This window comes from Bufo gargarizans, chromosome 5 (genome assembly GCF_014858855.1).
Source record: "Bufo gargarizans isolate SCDJY-AF-19 chromosome 5, ASM1485885v1, whole genome shotgun sequence".
Lineage (NCBI taxonomy): Eukaryota > Metazoa > Chordata > Amphibia > Anura > Bufonidae > Bufo > Bufo gargarizans.
In genome coordinates, this window is record NC_058084.1 from 230,704,911 (window position 1) to 230,722,517 (window position 17,607).

Consider the following 17,607-nt stretch of genomic DNA (forward strand, 5'->3'; position numbering starts at 1 on the left):
ATTGGTGGTGCAGCCCCCCCCCCCCCTTAAGTATTAACCCCTTAAGGACTCAGCCCTATTTCACCTTAAGGACTTGGCCATTTTTTGCAAATCTGACCAGTGTCCCTTTAAGTGCTCATAACTTTAAAACACTTTGACTTATCCAGGCCATTCTGAGATTGTTTTTTCGTCACATATTGTACTTCATGACACTGGTAAAATGAAGTAAAAAAAAAATTATTTTTTTTGCATAAAAAAAATACCTAATTTACGAAAAATTAGAAAAATGACCCCATTCTATAAACTACACCCCTCAAGGTATTCAAAACCGATTTTACAAACTTTGTTAACCCTTTAGGTGTTGCACAAGAATTATTGGCAAATGGGGATGAAATTTGAGAATTTCATTTTTTTGCCTAATTTTCCATTTTAACCCATTTTTTCCACTAACAAAGCAAGGGTTAACAGCCAAACAAGACTGTATCTTTATTGCCCTGACTCTGCCGTTTACAGAAACACCCCATATGTGGCCGTAAACTACTGTACGGCCACACAGCGGGGCATAGAGTGAAAGGTGCGCCGTATGGTTTTTGGAAGGCAGATTTTGCTGGACTGGTTTTTTGACACCATGTCCCATTTGAAGCCCCCTGATGCACCCCTAGAGTAGAAACTCCCTAAAAGTGACCTCATCTAAGAAACTACACCCCTCAAGGTATTCAAAACTGATTTTAAAAACTTTGTTAACCCTTTAGGTGTTGCACAAGATATAATGGAAAATAGAGATACAATTTCAAAATTTCACTTTTTTGGCAGATTTTCCATTTTAATATATTTTTTCAAGTAACAAAGCAAGGGTTAACAGCCAAACAAAACTCATTATTTATGGCCCTAATTCTGTAGTTTACAGAAACACCCCATATGTGGTCGTAAACTGCTGAACGGGCACACGGCAGGGCGCAGAAGGAAAGGAATGCCATACGATTTTTGGAAGGCAGATTTTGCTGGACTGTTTTTTTTACACCATGTCCCATTTGAAGCCCCCCTGATGCACCCCTAGAGTAGAAACTCCAAAAAAGTGACCCCATTTTAGAAACTACGGGATAGGGTGGCAGTTTTCTTGGTACTAGTTTAGGGTACATATGATTTTTGGTTGCTCTATATTACACTTTTTGTGCGGCAAGGTAACAAGAAATAGCTTTTTTGGCAGTTTTTTTTTTGTTATTTACAACATTCATCTGAAAGGTTAGATCATGTGGTAATTTTATAGAGCAGGTTGTCACGGACGCGGCGATACATAAATAAAAAAAAGTATACATATTAGGTAAGTTTTACACAATGATTTCATTGTTAAAACAAAAAAAGTTTTAGTTTCTCCATAGTCTAAGAGCCATAGTTTTTTCAGTTTTTGGGCGATTATCTTATGTAGGGTCTCATTTTTTGCGGGATGAGATGGCTGTTTTATTGGCACTATTTTGGGGTGCATATGACTTTTTGATCGCTTGCTATTGCACTTTTTGTGACGCAAGATGACAAAAAATTGCTTTTTTTAAACCGTTTTTATTTTTATTTTTTTACGGTGGTCACCTGAGGGGTTAACTCATGTGATATTTTTATAGAGCCGGTCGATACGGACACGGCGATACCCAATATGTATACTTTTTTAATTTATGTAAGTTTTACACAATGATTTAATTTTTGAAACAAAAAAAATTATGTTTTAGTGTTTCCATAGTCTAAGAGCCATAGTTTTTTCAGTTTTTGGGCGATAATCTTGGGTAGGGTCTAATTTTTTGCGGGATGAGATGACGGTTTGATTGGCACTATTTTGGCGTACATGCGTACATTTTTTTGATCACTTTTATTACCTTTTTTGGGAAGTAAGGTGGGCAAAATTTAAATTTTCTCATAGTTTTTATTTTTTTATTTTTATGGCGTTCACCGTGCGGGGAAAGTAACATGACCGTTTTATAGATCAGGTCGTTACGGACGCGGCGATACCAAACATGTGTAGGGAATTTTATTTTTTTCATTTTTAATTAGTGATAAATGTGTTTTTTGATTTTCACTTTTTTTGCACCTTTTCTTACTTTTTTTTTGACCCAGACCCACTTGGTTCTTGAAGATCCAGTGGGTCTGGTGTCTGCATAATACAGTACAGAACCTATATAGGGTTCTGTACAGTATTTTACTTACACTGAACAGATCTATGCTTTCAGCACAGATCTGTTCAGCACCATGGACAGCAGGACGCCTGAGCAGGCGTCCTGTTGCCATGGGAACCTTCCCCATCTGCCACAACTTCGCAGTCGGGGAAGGGTAAGGACTGGGGCTTCGGGGGGCTGTCTGGGGGCTCTCTCCCTCTCCCATCGGGGGGCTGCAAAGGCACAGCAGCCCCCCGATGGGACAGGGAGGGAGCCGCATCTTACTGTTAACTTTCCATACAGCGGTCCGTACGCACCGCTGTATGGAAAGGGTTAAACGGCTGACATCCATTCACAGATGTCAGCCGTTTATACCAGGGTGCCAGCAATGTGCTGGCACCCTGGTATACCAACGATTATTCGGCGGGAGGCGGATCGCGATCCCGCCTGCCGCACCGCCCGCAACACCCCCCCGTGCACCTCCCACCAGGCTAAAATCATGCAGGGGTGCGGGGGGGGGGGGGGGGTGATCACTATATATTTGAGCCACACTAAAGTTTCTGATCGCCGCGGTCAGGGACCGTGGCGATCAGAAACAGCAGAAATAGCAACAAACCGCAGGTCTGAATTGACCTGCGGTTTGCTGCGATCGCCGATACGGGGGGGGGGGGGGGTCATATGACCCCCCCAGGCGTTGTGACAGGATGCCGGCTGAATGATTTCAGCCGGCATCCTGTGCGGATTAACCCCTGGGGCGCCAAAATCTCAATTTAAACTCATGACGTACCGGTACGTCATGGGTCCTTAAGGACTCAGGAAACATGCCGTACCGGTACGTCATGGGTCCCTAAGGGGTTAAGCATGGGGATGAAATTTGAGAATTTAATTTTTTTGTCTAATTTTCCATTTTAACCCATTTTTTCCACTAATAAAGCAAGGGTTAACAGCCAAACAAGACTATCTTTATTGCCCTGACTCTACCGTTCACAGAAACACCCAATATGTGGCCATAAACTACTGTACGGCCACACAGCGGGGCGTAGAGTGAAAGGTGTGCCGTTTGATTTTTGGAAGGCTGATTTTTATGGACCGGTTTATTTACACCGTGTCCTGTTTCAACCCCCTGATGCACTCCTGGAGTAGAAACTCCCTAAAAGTGACCCCATTTTGGAAACTACGGGATAAGGTGGCATTTTTTGGGGGACTATTTTTAGGGTAAATATGATTTTTGGTCGCTCTATATTACATTTTTTTCAGGCAAGGTGACCAAAAATTTAAATTCTGAAATATCATCTCCATTTGCCATTAACTGTTGAGGAACACCTAAAGGGTTAATAAAGTTTGTATAATCAGTTGTGAATACCTTGAGGGGTGTAGTTTCTTAGATGGGGTCACTTTTAGGGAGTTTTTACTCTAGGGGGGCTTCAAAAGGGACATGGTGTCAAAAAAGGCCATCAAAATCGGCCTTCCAGAAACCATGTCAGTCCTTTCCTTTTGCGGCCTCCCTTTTACTGATACAGCAGTTTATGACCACAAATGTGGCGTTTCTGTAAACTGCAGTATCAGGGTAATAAATTTTAACTTTGGTTGTTAACCCTTGTTTTGTTACCGGAAAAAAACGGATTGAAATGGGAAAGTGCCAAAAATAGCGGTTTTGGCACCGTTTAAAATTTTTTTTTTTTTAACTGTCTTAATCTGGGGGGTTAGGTCATGGGATTATTTTTATAGAGGCAATTCTTACGGACGCGTCTAAGTGTCATTTTTTTTTTTATCCGATTATGTTATGTGGAGGCTCATTTTATGTGGGATGAGCGGACGGTTTTATTGGCACTATTTTGGGGGCTATATGACTTATCGCTTGCTATTAAACTTTTTGTTATGTAAGGTGACGAAAAAAAATTTTGCACCTATTTATTAATTTTTGGACCGTGTTAATCTGGGGGGGTTGGGTCATGGTGTATTTTTATAGAGGAGATTCTTACAGACGTGGCGATACCTAATAAGTCTACTTTTAATAAACTATTTTAGTTTTTTTGGGTGTCAAGTCTGAGAACCATTTTTTTTTTTATCCAATGTCAGTGCTAAATTGGGATATAAATTTAGTACTCCATGGAAGTGTGATACTCCCTGAAGCAACAGTCAATGCAGAGGCCCAGATGATCGGGGCATGTGTCGCACTGAGTAGTGGTGTCCTTCCGTATCCCCCTCCTGCGACACACGCTGCACTTTTTTGGGGTTCGTCCCTTCTTTCCAGTATGGGGGACCACACCTGGAAAGTGTTGGCCAGGGACGATCCGGGCGCCTACAGTTCCCGAGGTACTCCGGCCTGCTCTTTCCTGGTCCGAAAAGATCAGGGCCTTGAGGACTGCCTCATAGAACTGGGGGAATGTCCCTGTGCTGCCAGCACAGCACAAAAGAGTTGTACATGGCAACCTGTACCAAGTAGACCGCAACTTTTTTGTACCATGCCCGGGTTTTGCGCATAGCGTTATATGGCTTGAGGACTTGATCCGAGAGATCAACTCCTCCCATATACCAATTGTAGTCGACGATACAATCGGGTTTGAGGACTGTTGCCGCGGTACCTCGCACAGGGACAGGGGTGAAGCAGTTACCATGAATTGTGGACAGCATAAGGACATCCCTCTTGTTCGTATACCTGACCAGCAACAGGTTTCCAGTGGTAAGGGCACGGGTCTCACCCCTGGGGATAGGTACCTAGAGGGGGTGGCCAGGGAGGCTGCGTTGATTTTTCTGTACGGTCCCACAAGCGGACATGGATCTGGCGGGAAGGGACTGGAACAAGGGGATACTGGTATAAAAGTTATCCACGTAAAGGTGGTAACCATGCTGCATTATCAGAATAATGCAACATTTCCGGATGGCCTCAAACCATGAGCGTGTCATGGCCATACTGTAAAGTGGGGTCTGGTATAGGATGTCCCCACTCCAGTACAGCCTGACACTGGGTTTCTTGACCAGGCCCATATGCAGCACGAGGCTCCAAAATGTCCTCATTTCGGCTGCACTGACCGGCGTCCAGCCACCGGGGCTGGCCGAAAAGGAGCCCGGGTGTTGAGCAATGAACTGTTGGGCGTACAGGTTCGTCTGCTCCATCATCAGATTTACCAGTGGGTCACTGAAAAAAAAAAAAAAAAGACAGAAAGAGTCATATTCAGTGTAGCCACTGTGGAAATATTGATTCCTGATTGGCCTACAAAATCAGGAATCACAGGCTCGTATTGCTCTGGGCTACACCAGACTAGTTCACCGGCAGGGTGCTCCGGTGGATTTAACTGGTGGGCCGGGAAACCAGTACAAGCCCCAGAGCTGCTCGTACTAGTGCGGGCCACAGGGTCCCTAACATGGCGGTCCCCTTGCTCCGCCTGGCGGCGTCTCCGCCGCCTTGGGGGCTCGTCATCATCGCTAGATGATGAGGACGACACGGATAACAACAGGAATGTGGGGTCCTCCTCGTCCTCACTGGGACTCTCGGAGTCGGAGGTGAGCTGGGCGTATGCATCCTCGGCCGAGAACGTCCGGCGGGCCATAGGGGAGTGTGTGTCTGCGTATATGTAAATCTTTATTTGGTGTGCGTGTGTGTGGGGGCACGGGTGTTCACGGCACGGCATCTGAGCGCGCTGAAAACCAGCAGCACGTGCTTCCGGTCCTGCTCTCCCGTGTGGTGATAGGAGGAGCCGGAGCTCGTGTGCAGGAGCCCCTGTCCTTGTGAATGACAAGATGCTTCTGCATAACATTTCCTATGGAGCCCTTGCCTGTAATAGGGCTCCATAGGAAAGTAGTAAAATCATCATATACGTCAATGCAAGTCCCTATGAGAACTATAAAAAAAAAAAAAAAAAAAGTGTAGAAAAAGTTTACAAATAATAAAAATAAAAAAAGTTCAAAACATCCCCCTTTCCCCAAAATGAGATTTTTAAAAAAATTTATTAAACAAATACACATCATGGGTATTTAGTGTTAGGTTCCAGTCTTACAGAGATCGCCTTGACGTGTAGTAGACAGGCCCAAATAATTTTGCACAAAAAGGTATTTGCCAAGCATCTCTAATTCATAAGCATAGCATTAGCAATTATAATGCATTTTTGCACTTTATTTGGTTCGCAGAGAGCTGTTGCATTGTAGTTTTGTTTTATGTTGTGTTTTTCAGCCATAGCAACGTGCAGCTGCGCATTATGATGGGTTGACTGACCTTTTTTTCTTTGCAGTTTGTATCAAAATATAAAAGTATTAATCCCTTACGGGTGGGGGGCGTACACACCTCAGAATGATATCAATGAAATATACACATCTCCCTGCAAAATGAGTCCTCATACAGCTCCACATACATAACTACAAAAGAGTTAGAGGTCATAATATGACAACAACAAAAAATGGGGGGGGGGGGGGGGGGGTAATTATGTTATAGAATGGGAAGATAGTGCAGATAGAGACAGGGGGAGGAATGGAAGGAGGGACTAGAACAGTTCAGAAGGAAAGGTGTAGAGTAAAAATATACACAAACCTCTCAAATGTATGTATACTAATGCCAGAAGCCTGACTAATAAAACTGGTGAACTGGAATTAGTGATGTGTGAGGAGGACTATGACATAGTGGGAATAACTGAGACATGGCTGGATGATAGCTATGACTGGGCAATTAATGTACAGGATCGTTAAAACCGGAGAGGGGGAGAGGTCTGCCTTTATGTAAAGTCCTGTCTAAAGCCCACACTCCGGGAAGATATAAGTGAGGGACATGAACATGTGGAGTCACTGTGGGTAGAGATACATGGCGCTAAAAACAATAATAAATTACTGTTAAGGAAATTATCCAGCTTTTCTGAAAGTGGATATAAAAATGTTTTTCATTTTATCTGTATACGTGATATAATTTGCTGACATTTGAAAAGAACAAACGCAAGCTAAAAGAAAACTATAGAAGTGAACTGTGTGTGTTAAGATAACATTTGTACTACTCCTTGTAATTTTGCCTTATTTGCTAAAAATCCTAAATACATTAGTTAACACATTTTTGTAAAGTGAAACTTGAAAAATAACTAACCAATCAATAGATGGATTCAAAAGCCATTATTGAAATGTCTGTAAACCAATCATGTTTTACTTTGAGGGGTTACACCCTGTGAACTGTGTATAAATAAAGGGTGCAGGACACTTTCACTTTAGGGTCCTGACAAGGTTTTGAACTATACTCAGACTTCTGTCATTTTCCTCTGTCGACGTCATTCACCTGAACACGAGGCAACGATCATCAAGTGGCTGACCCTTGGCCTGCCGCAACATTACTAATAGGAGTTTACTATAAACCACCTAATATACCAGAGTCCACAGAAAATCTACTACTAAATGAGATAGACGAGGCTGCAATCATAATGAGGTGGTTATTATGGGGGACTTCAACTACCCAGATATAGACTGGGAAACTGAAACTTTTATATCTCATAAAGGAAACAGGTTATTGCCAAGAACCTAAGACAATTACCTCTCCCAACTGGTTCAGGACCCGACTAGAGGGACGGCCATACTGGACTTAGTATTAACCAACAGGCCTGACAGAACAACAGACGTGCAGGTTGGGGGACACCTAGGAAATAGTGACCACAAAGTAATAACCTTCCAATTCTCATTCAAAAGAGCGTTTCTACAGGGAGGAACAAAAATACTAAACTTCAAAAAAGCTAAATTTAGCCAACTAAGAGAGGCCATAGGCCTAACTAAATGGGATAAAGTCCTCACAAATAGAAATACAGCCACAAAATGGGATATCTTTAAAAGCATCCTAAAATCTCATTGTGAGAGGTACATACCGTATGGGAATAAAAGGTTAAGGAACAAAAAGAAACCAATGTGGATAAACAGAACTGTAAAGAAAGCAATAAATGACAAAAAGAAAGCATATAAAACACTAAAACAGGAAGGTAGCACGGAAGCACTGAAGAACTATAAGGAAAAAAATAGAACATGTAAAAAACAAATAAAAGCGGCCAAACTAGAGAGTGAGAGATTAATTGCCAAAGAGAGTAAAACTAACCCTAAAATGTTCTTCAATTATATAAATGTTCAAAAGTATAAATCTGAAGGTGTCGGCCCGTTAGAGTAATGAGGGGGGAGTCGCAGAGAGCGAGGAGAAAGCAAAGCTGTTCAATATTTTTTTCTCCAATGAATTCACTGAGGATACTAAACTGTCAGATGACATGCCGAATGTTGAAATAAATCCCCCGTTAAAAGTGTCCTGTCTGACCCAGGAAGAAGTGCAACAGCGACTTAAAGGGATTCTGTCACCTCCCCTAAGGCAAAAAACGATTTAAAAGCAGCCATGCAGCACAGCTTACCTGGATTAGGCTGTGCTGTTCTATCTTGAAATCCGTCCAGCAGTTACTTCAAAAAACGAGTTTGATCAATAAGGAAATGCGTCCTGAAGGTGCCCAGAGGGGCGTTTTTTTCTTCTGAGAGAGCCCAGTACCGCCCCTTTTTCAGTGCCCAGCCCGCCTTCCTTTTACTTCCTAACCGCCGCCCCCAGCCTGCCACAGCCTCCCCTCCCTCTCCTCCCCCTCCCTCTTGCCGAACGAAGTCTCGCACAGGCGCAGTACCCACTGAGGGCTGCGCCTGTGCGATCATCAGGAGACTGAGGGCGGCAGCTTCATCTTAGTCACTGGGCATGCGCCGAGCCCAGTGACGTCCGATGCTCGCTCTGCCCTCAGTCAGCAGGGAAGAGCGAGCATCGGACGTCACTGGGCTCGGCGCATGCCCAGTGACGAAGATGAAGCTGCCGCCCTCAGTCTCCTGATGATCGCACAGGCGCAGCCCTCAGTGGGTACTGCGCCTGTGCGAGACTTCGTTCGGCGAGAGGGAGGGGGAGGAGAGGGAGGGGAGGCTGTGGCAGGCTGGGGGCGGCGGTTAGGAAGTAAAAGGAAGGCGGGCTGGGCACTGAAAAACGGGCGGTACTGGGCTCTCTCAGAAGAAAAAAACGCCCCTCTGGGCACCTTCAGGACGCATTTCCTTATTGATCAAACTCGTTTTTTGAAGTAACTGCTGGACGGATTTCAAGATAGAACAGCACAGCCTAATCCAGGTAAGCTGTGCTGCATGGCTGCTTTTAAATCGTTTTTTGCCTTAGGGGAGGTGACAGAATCCCTTTAAAAAGATTAAAATAGACAAATCGCCAGGATCGGATGGCATACACTCCCGTATCCTAAGGGAATTAAGTAATGTCATAGCCAGATCCTTATTTCTGATATTTGCAGATTCTATATTGACAGGGAGTGTCCCACAGGATTGGCGCATGGCAAATGTGGTGTCAATATTGAAAAAGGGTCCAAAAACAGAGCCTGGAAACTATAGGCCGGTAAGTTTAACATCTGTTGTGGGTAAACTGTTTGAGGGTTTTCTGAGAGATGCTATGTTAGAGCATCTTAACGGAAATAAGCAAATAACGCCATATCAGCATGGCTTCATGAGGGATCGATCATGTCAAACAAATTTAATCAGTTTCTATGAGGAGGTAAGTTCTAGACTTGACAGCGGCGAATCAATGGATGTCGTGTATCTGGACTTCTCCAAAGCATTTGACACTGTACCACATAAAAAGGTTAGTATATAAAATGAGAATGCTCGGACTGGGAGAAAACGTCTGTAAGTGGGTAAGTAACTGGCTCAATGATAGAAAACAGAAGGTGGTTATTAATGGTAAATACTCAGATTGGGTCACTGTCACTCGTGGAGTACCTCAGGGGTCAGTATTGGGCCCTATTCTCTTCAACATATTTATTAATGATCTTGTAGAAGGCTTGCATAGTAAAATATCAATTTTCGCAGATGACACTAAACTGTGTAAAGTAATTAACACTGAAGAGGACAGTATACTACTACAGAGCGATCTGGATAGATTGGAGGCTTGGGCAGATAAGTGGCAGATGAGGTTTAACACTGACAAATGTAAAGTTATGCACATGGGAAGGAATAATGCAAGTCACCTGTACTTATTAAATGGTAAAACACTCGGTAACACTGACATGGAAAAAGATCTAGGAATTTTAATAAACAGCAAACTAAGCTGAAAAACACTGTGTCAGGCAGCTGCTGCCAAGGCCAATAAGATAATGGGTTGCATTAAAAGGGGCATAGATGCCCGTGATGAGAACATAGTCCTACCACTTTACAAATCATTAGTCAGACCACACATTGAGTACTGTGTACAGTTCTGGGCTCCAGTGAACAAAGCAGACATAGCAGAGCTGAAGAGGGTCCAGAGGAGGGCAACTAAGGTAATAACTGGAATGGGGTAACTACAGTACCCTGAAAGATTATCAAAATTAGGGTTATTCACTTTAGAAAAAAGACGACTGAGAGGAGATCTAATTAATATGTATAAATATATCAGGGGTCAGTACAGAGATCTATCCCATCATCTATTCATTCCCAGGACGGTGACTGTGACGAGAGGACATCCTCTGCGTCTGGAGGAAAGAAGGTTTGTACACAAACCGAGGATTCTTTACGGTAAGAGCAGTGAAACTATGGAACTCTCTGCCTGAGGAGGTGGTGATGGTGAGTACAATAAAGGAATTCAAGAGGGGTCTGGATGCATTTCTGGAGCGTAATAATATTACAGGTTAAAGCTACTAGAGAGATAGTTGATCCAGGGATTTATTCCGATTGCCTGATTGGAGTCGGGAAGGAATTTGTATTCCCCTAAAGTGGGGAAAATTGGCTTCTACCTCACAGGGGTTTTTTGCCTTCAGTGGGGAAAATTGGCTTCTACCTCACAGGGGTCTTTTGCCTTCCTCTGGATCAACTTGCAGGATGACAGGCCGAACTGGATGGACAAATGTCTTTTTTTGGCCTTATGTACTAGGTTACTGTGAAACTGGCAAAATTGCATTTTCTCCCCCAATTCCACCACCTTTGGATTCCCCCCCCACTACATTCTATGCAATATTAAATAGTGGCGTTTGAGAGTACAACTTAAAAGCCCTCCTATGACTATGTGAACGGAAAAATAAAAAGAAGAGTTATGGCTCTGAAGGCAGGGAGCGGAAAACTAAAAACACAAAGTAAAAAACAAAAAACAAAAAACAAAAAAAAAGATCTGGGGTAGAAAGGATTAAAAAGCTGTTTTTCGTTTATTGATCTAATGCTCTATTCCAGAGTTATGACACTACTCATTTCTGAACCCAGACACTCCGTTGCTGCTTTAATTGACAGGACCAGGCAGTGGCAAAGTAGCAGGGAGGGGCTGGCCACAGAAAGGAGTGTAAAATTGCCGCATTAACGGATCAAGTCTTCCGGTCTGCGCATGCACAGTCCTTTAAAAATGTGAAAATACTAAATAATAAATACCGGATTCGTTTTTCCAGATGACACCGGAGAGACGGATCCGGTATTGCAATTGGTTTTTCTAGACGGATCCGCATCAGGATCAGTCTACAAATGATATCCGTTTGCATACGGATTTCCGGCGACTACCTGCCGGATCCTCACAATGCAAGTGTAAAAGTACCCAAAGCCTTCTAACGTCCCCAAAAAATAAATGACAAAATGATGCCAAAATAAATTAGACATATGGGGAATGTAAAGTAATAAATATTTTATGAGGTATCACTTTCTGTTTTAAAAGCAGAGAAACTGACATTTTGAAAATTGAAACGGTTTCAAAATTTTGGGTAAATTATCAATTTTTTTCATAAAGGTGAAATATATTGACTAAAATTTATGACTGTCATGAAGTACAATGTGTCACGAGAAAAACTCAGAATGGCTTTGATAAGTAAAAGTGTTCCAAAGTTATTACCACATAAAGTGTCAGATTTGCAAAAAATGGACAGGAGGGTGAAAACTGGACCGGGGTAGAAGATGTTAAATATCACAGGCCAAGTCAAGACAAGTAAAGAATAATAATAAATAATTACCTTGTCAGCAGCCTGGCTTACAGCTAATGCACAGGATATCTCTGCAGCTCCACCACCATAAACAATGCGACTGTCACGTACCAAATTGCGAATGACACACAGTGCATCATGAAGTGAACGCTTGGCTTCTTCAATAATCTAAAAATAATGAAACATTTTTCTAATGATTTAATTCATGCTAGTAACCCACAAAAGTAAATAAAGCAGTCAAAAGGCTAGTGGCTGTAGGCATCTATCTACTCAGTCAGACAACTACAAGATTGCAAATAAAGATGGTGACAACATGCAAATACTTGCACTTACCTTTATGTGTTGTGCAGAAAGGCACAACTGCTAATCAGGCTTTGTCTCCTTAAAGGGAACCTATCACCTAGTTTTACCCTATAAAGCTGCGGACATGCACGGATAGATCGCTGCAATATACCTGTCCCATAGCTCTGTTTCGTTTTATTTCGTTTAAAAAAATGATTTTATAGATATGTAAATTAGCTAAGGTGCCCAAGGCGTGGTTACTTACGGTTAAGGAGCCCAGCCACGACTGCATCCAGGAATCTCCTCATTGCTCACAAAGTTACAGTGCTGTAATCTCACGATACGCGAGCTAGCGCATGCAGAGTGTTCGTTCCCTTTGCTGGCATCAGCCTCAGTGAACGAACTGTGCATGCACTAGCTCGCGCATCACGAGATTACGGCACTAACTTTGTGAGCAAAGAGGAGATTCCTGGATGCAGGCGTGGCTGGGCTCCTTAACCGTAAGTAAATACGCCTTGGGCACCTTACTTAGCTAATTTACATATCTATAAAATCATTTTTTTTTTTAAAGAAATAAAACCACACAGAGCTATGGGACAGGTATATTGCGGACATGCTATCGGAGATCTATTTGTGCATGTCCGCAGCTCTATAGGGTAAAACTAAGTGACAGATTGCCTTTAAGGCACAGACAATTATTGGGAAGCAAGTGTTCCTTCCCAATAACTGCCTGATTATAAACAGAGTTTAAGAGCTGCATTTACATGCAGCGATCACCTACACTACAATATTCATTGTTTCTTGGCAGCAGAGTACTGGTTACTTTACACAGCACAATCTGCTACCCAGAAACTATGAAAGAGTTGTCTGCACGAAAGATCAATTCACCTAATGAACGAGAGCTTCGCTTGCTCATTAGATGATCTGAGGCACCTTTACACAATCGTTCGTTTTGGATAATGGAGCGAATGCTATGGCTGCTTCTTCACACAGCAGACACCTGGGACTAATGTTCGCAAGGAGAGAATACCAATCACAGACATTTAACTCCTCAAATGCAGTGGTCAAATAGAGCAGAGAACACCGCAGAATTTGAGGGATCTAGTAAGCGTTTTGACACAGACGTTTCAAAGAATTCAGAGACGCATGGATGTGAAAATACATTTCATCCAATAAAATGTTGCTTTAGTCCCAAATTTAGCATTTTCACAAGGGGCAATAGGATAAAAAAAAATAAAAAAAAAATAATCACACCCCACAATTTGTTACACATTTTCTCCCGAACACAGAAATAAGTGGTCGTAAACTGCTGTTTGGGAACAAGTCAGGGCTCAGAAGAGAACGAGCCCTTTTGGTTTTTGGAATTATTTTGCTGCAGTGGTTTTTGGGTGCTATCACATTTGCAGAGACCCTTAGGTACCTGGACATTAATACCTCCAATAAGTGACCATTTTAGAAACTACACCACTCAAGTTATTTATCAAAGGGTAGAGTGAGCATTTTGACACCACCAATGTTTTTCAGAAATTAATGAGCAGGTGCCTGTGCAAAGGGAAGCTTGCAAGTTTTCCACAGATAATGCATTTCAGTCCCCAATACCTGTGTCCAGCTTCTGCCATCTGAGATACACCATGGTCTTAAGTTATTAGACGGGTTCTATTAGGGACAGAAATGCCATAAACATTGGCGTAAACTTTCTCTTCTGTAGGGTTCATTAGAGAAAGACCACCAATTTGATGGACTGTTTTGGAGATGTGTGAGGGCTTACTTTTTGTGGGACGAGTTGCCATTTGTACAGTTTTAGGGTACATGCAACTTTCTGAACACTTTTGGGGTATTAGGACAGTATTATTACAAATATACCAATTTCATATAGCTTTTAAGTTTTGCTACTTTTAAACAATTAAAACATTAATGAAAAAGATATTTGTGTCTGCATTTTCTAAGAACCTGCAATGGTCTTTTTGCAGGATGAGTTGGCGTTTTCATTGGTACCACTGGGTACATAAGATTTGGATCACTTCATTTTTTTTCTAATCAATAAATTTTTATTGAAGAAATTTGGTTTTAGCAAATTAGACTTACAGAAAAGAAAATAACATAACAAAAGTTAAATCATAAAGGTTCCATACATGAATCCAATAGGATACATAGTTAGTGACATCAATTTCACCTTATGAATACACCCGACACAAATGCAAAAGCGGAGAGAGACTATATCAGGTATTTTGCAACCACAGGTTGTGCATTGATATTCTGGCCTTCATCGTGGGTGCAAATGTAAATTCACATTCCATATTGTGGTTAACAATTTAGAAAACTTCGCCTAGTGAAAGGGATTGTGGGCTTTTCCAGTGACGTGCAATCACTTTTTTTGATGAAAATAGAACATGTTCTATCGTGCCTCTACACTCCCAAGGTATGCTCTCCAATCCTATACTGAGAATTGTTAATTCTGGGGTCAGTACTCCCTTAAATCCCAGTTATTTCTTCCACAGTATTCTTTACTAAGGCCCAAAATCTAGATACCACTGGGCACTCCCACCACATATGAAGTGGAGATCCTATCCGGCCACATCCCCTCCAGCACAGTGGAGAGTAATTGGGAATGATGTGAGCCAGTCTATCCGGCGTTAAGTACCACCTTAGTTGAATTTTCCTGCTCTGCGCGATTTATACATTTAGAACATTTCATAGACCAGTACATGGCATCTATCCATTCTCTCAGAGAGAATTCCTTTCCAAGCTCGGCCTCCCACCTAAGCATAAAAGGCTTTTTGCTATCTATGTCTGTGCTCATCAGATGTGCATACCAAAAGGAGAGGCTGGACATGGAGCGACCCTCCCCTCCTAGTAATTTGCCTACTGGATTGCTTACATCCACTATTGCCTCCAATTTAAGGGGAGTGAGGAAGTGCCGTATCTGCAAAAATTGGTAAAAAACCTGATTAGGTAGCTTATAAGAAGGGTGTAACAACTCAAATGTACGTAGGGAGGATTGATCATATAGGCTCCCAAGATTATCAATTCCGCAATTTAACCACCCTGTGACTTGTAGTTTTGGGAATGTGGTATTCTATGGCCGTGAGCGGGATATATTTCTTTTCCAGAGGTAAAGAGGCTCTATTTTTGAATAGAGCCTCTTTGCAGCTGTTTAATATGCGATTTGAGAATTTTTGAAGGTATACACCGGAATATGTATAGGATTTTGGGGAGTATTAACATCTTAACCGTGTTTATTTTTGCAATCCACAAAAGCATTGCTTTACTGTACTTGAGATAGTCAGAATGCAATGTTTTTTAAGGTTCAGTGTGAGTAGGGTAGACAATGAGTTAGTTAATTCCACACCTAAGTACCTTATTGACTCCTTGGTCCATACAAAGGGATACTTTATACTCAGTACCTGATATAGACTCTCCGGCACATTAATAGGTAAAACATTAGTTTTGCTGACATTCAACTTGTAATAGGAAACTGAAGAATATTGGTTTAAAATTTCTGTCACTGCCTGAAGCGACTCAGAGGGGCTAGTAAGGGTCAGAATGACATCATCTGCATACAACCCAATACAGTGGGAAGTCTTCCCTACACTGATTCCGGATATTTGCGTGCAGTTCCTTATACTCTCTGCCAATGGCTCCATCACCAATGCGAAAATCAGGGGCGACAAATGGCACCCCTGCCTAGTCCCATTAGGGATTGAAAAAGGAGCAGACAGGAAGCCCGAGGCTAATACACTAGCTCTGGGTGTTGAGTATAAACCAAGAATAGCTTGCAAGATGTGTCCTTGAAACCCAAACTTCCCTAAGTGTCTGATCCAGAAACCCCCAGTGCACCCTGTCGAACGCTTTTTCAGCGTCTAACGAGACAAAAATAGTGGGGGCTCTGGACCACTCGGCAACCTGGATCAAATTTAACATTTTCCTAGTCCCATCCCTACATTGTCTACCTGGCACAAAGACTACTTGGTCAGGGTGTATAAGGGCGGGGAGTACTTTATTGAGGCGAGCTGCCAAGATCTTAGAAAAAAGCTTAAGGTCAGCGTTCAGCAAAGAACTTGGCCTAAAATTCTCAGGGGCATCAGGGGGCTTCCCCGGTTTAGGAAGAGTGACCACAGTAGCCTGCAGCATTTCAGAGGGAATATCTCCAGAAGTCATGAAAGCATTATACAGCTTAACAAGGTAAGGTACTAGCGCTGCCTGGAATGTTTTATAATACTCAACTGGGAATCCGTCCGGACCCGGAGCCTTATTAGACGGGTTTTTTTTTTAAATTGTGGTGAGGACCTCCAACGGAGTAATCGGCCCAGTCAGAATGCACAAATCATCCTCGGATACCTTGGGAAGCTTGAGAGATTCTAGATAGGCCGAGATTCCTTCTTTAGAAGGCTGAATCGTATGGTTGTCTGCTTGCAGATTATACAGGGAGGAATAATATGCTGCAAAGGCATCAGCTATTTCCTGAGGATGCAAGTACACTTTACTGTTGTATTTTAATCTAGTTATCCTTGCTGCAGCTGCTCTACTCCTTAATCTGCGTGCCAATAATGCTCCTGCTCTATCCCCTGTGTGGTAGAAGTTTGTCTGCATACGTCTCATTCCTAATTCCTGACTATATAAAAGAATAGTCCTAAGTTCGGCTCTACATTTCTGAAGGAAGGCCAATGTGGAGGGGTTATTGTTGGACTTATGACTACTCTCTGCACCCTTTAGGTTACGCAAGGCATCTTGAATAGCTTTATTCCTGCTTTTGTTTAATCTGGCCGCGCTTTGTAATAGCATCCCTCTCATATAGGCTTTATGGGAAAGCCAGAGATTATGTACACTGGTGTCAGGGAGATCACTGAACGCCAGAAATTCATGAAAAGATACTGAAAACTGTTTAACTCTGTCTGGACATTTCAATAGGTATGTGTTCACTCTCCATTGTGGACGGGGAAGTTTAGGGAGTCCATCTTCAATTATAATACTAACTGGGGCGTGATCCGACCAAGTCGCTCCCCCAATGTCAGACCGTACGACCCTATGCAGAAGGCCCTTGGTAACTAGGATGTAATCTATGCGAGACTGGGATAAGTGCGCTGTTGATATGAACGTATAATCGCGCTCCTCACTATGTTGATACCTCCAGATATCATGAAATACAGACTCATGTAAAGTCTTCTGCAGGTCCACTGTACTGCTCACCTGTGTAGACTTACAGTCTGACGCTGAGTTAATCGGGATATTGAAGTCTCCTCCAATCACTTCTCCCACCGCCACTTTCTCTACTTTATTGAACAACCTCCTGCAGAAGGCCACCTGTC

At 42.6% G+C, this 17,607-nt stretch overlaps 1 protein-coding gene across 1 annotated transcript in view; it reads right to left on the bottom strand.

Moving 5' to 3' along the window:
- Positions 1 to 17,607, bottom strand: part of CCT5 (chaperonin containing TCP1 subunit 5) — a 161,989-nt gene that overhangs the window by 12,502 nt on the left and 131,880 nt on the right. The window contains exon 9 of the mRNA XM_044295129.1: positions 12,050 to 12,187. Within this exon, the coding sequence (XP_044151064.1) occupies positions 12,050 to 12,187 (138 nt within the window). The remainder of the gene's footprint in view (positions 1 to 12,049; positions 12,188 to 17,607) is intronic.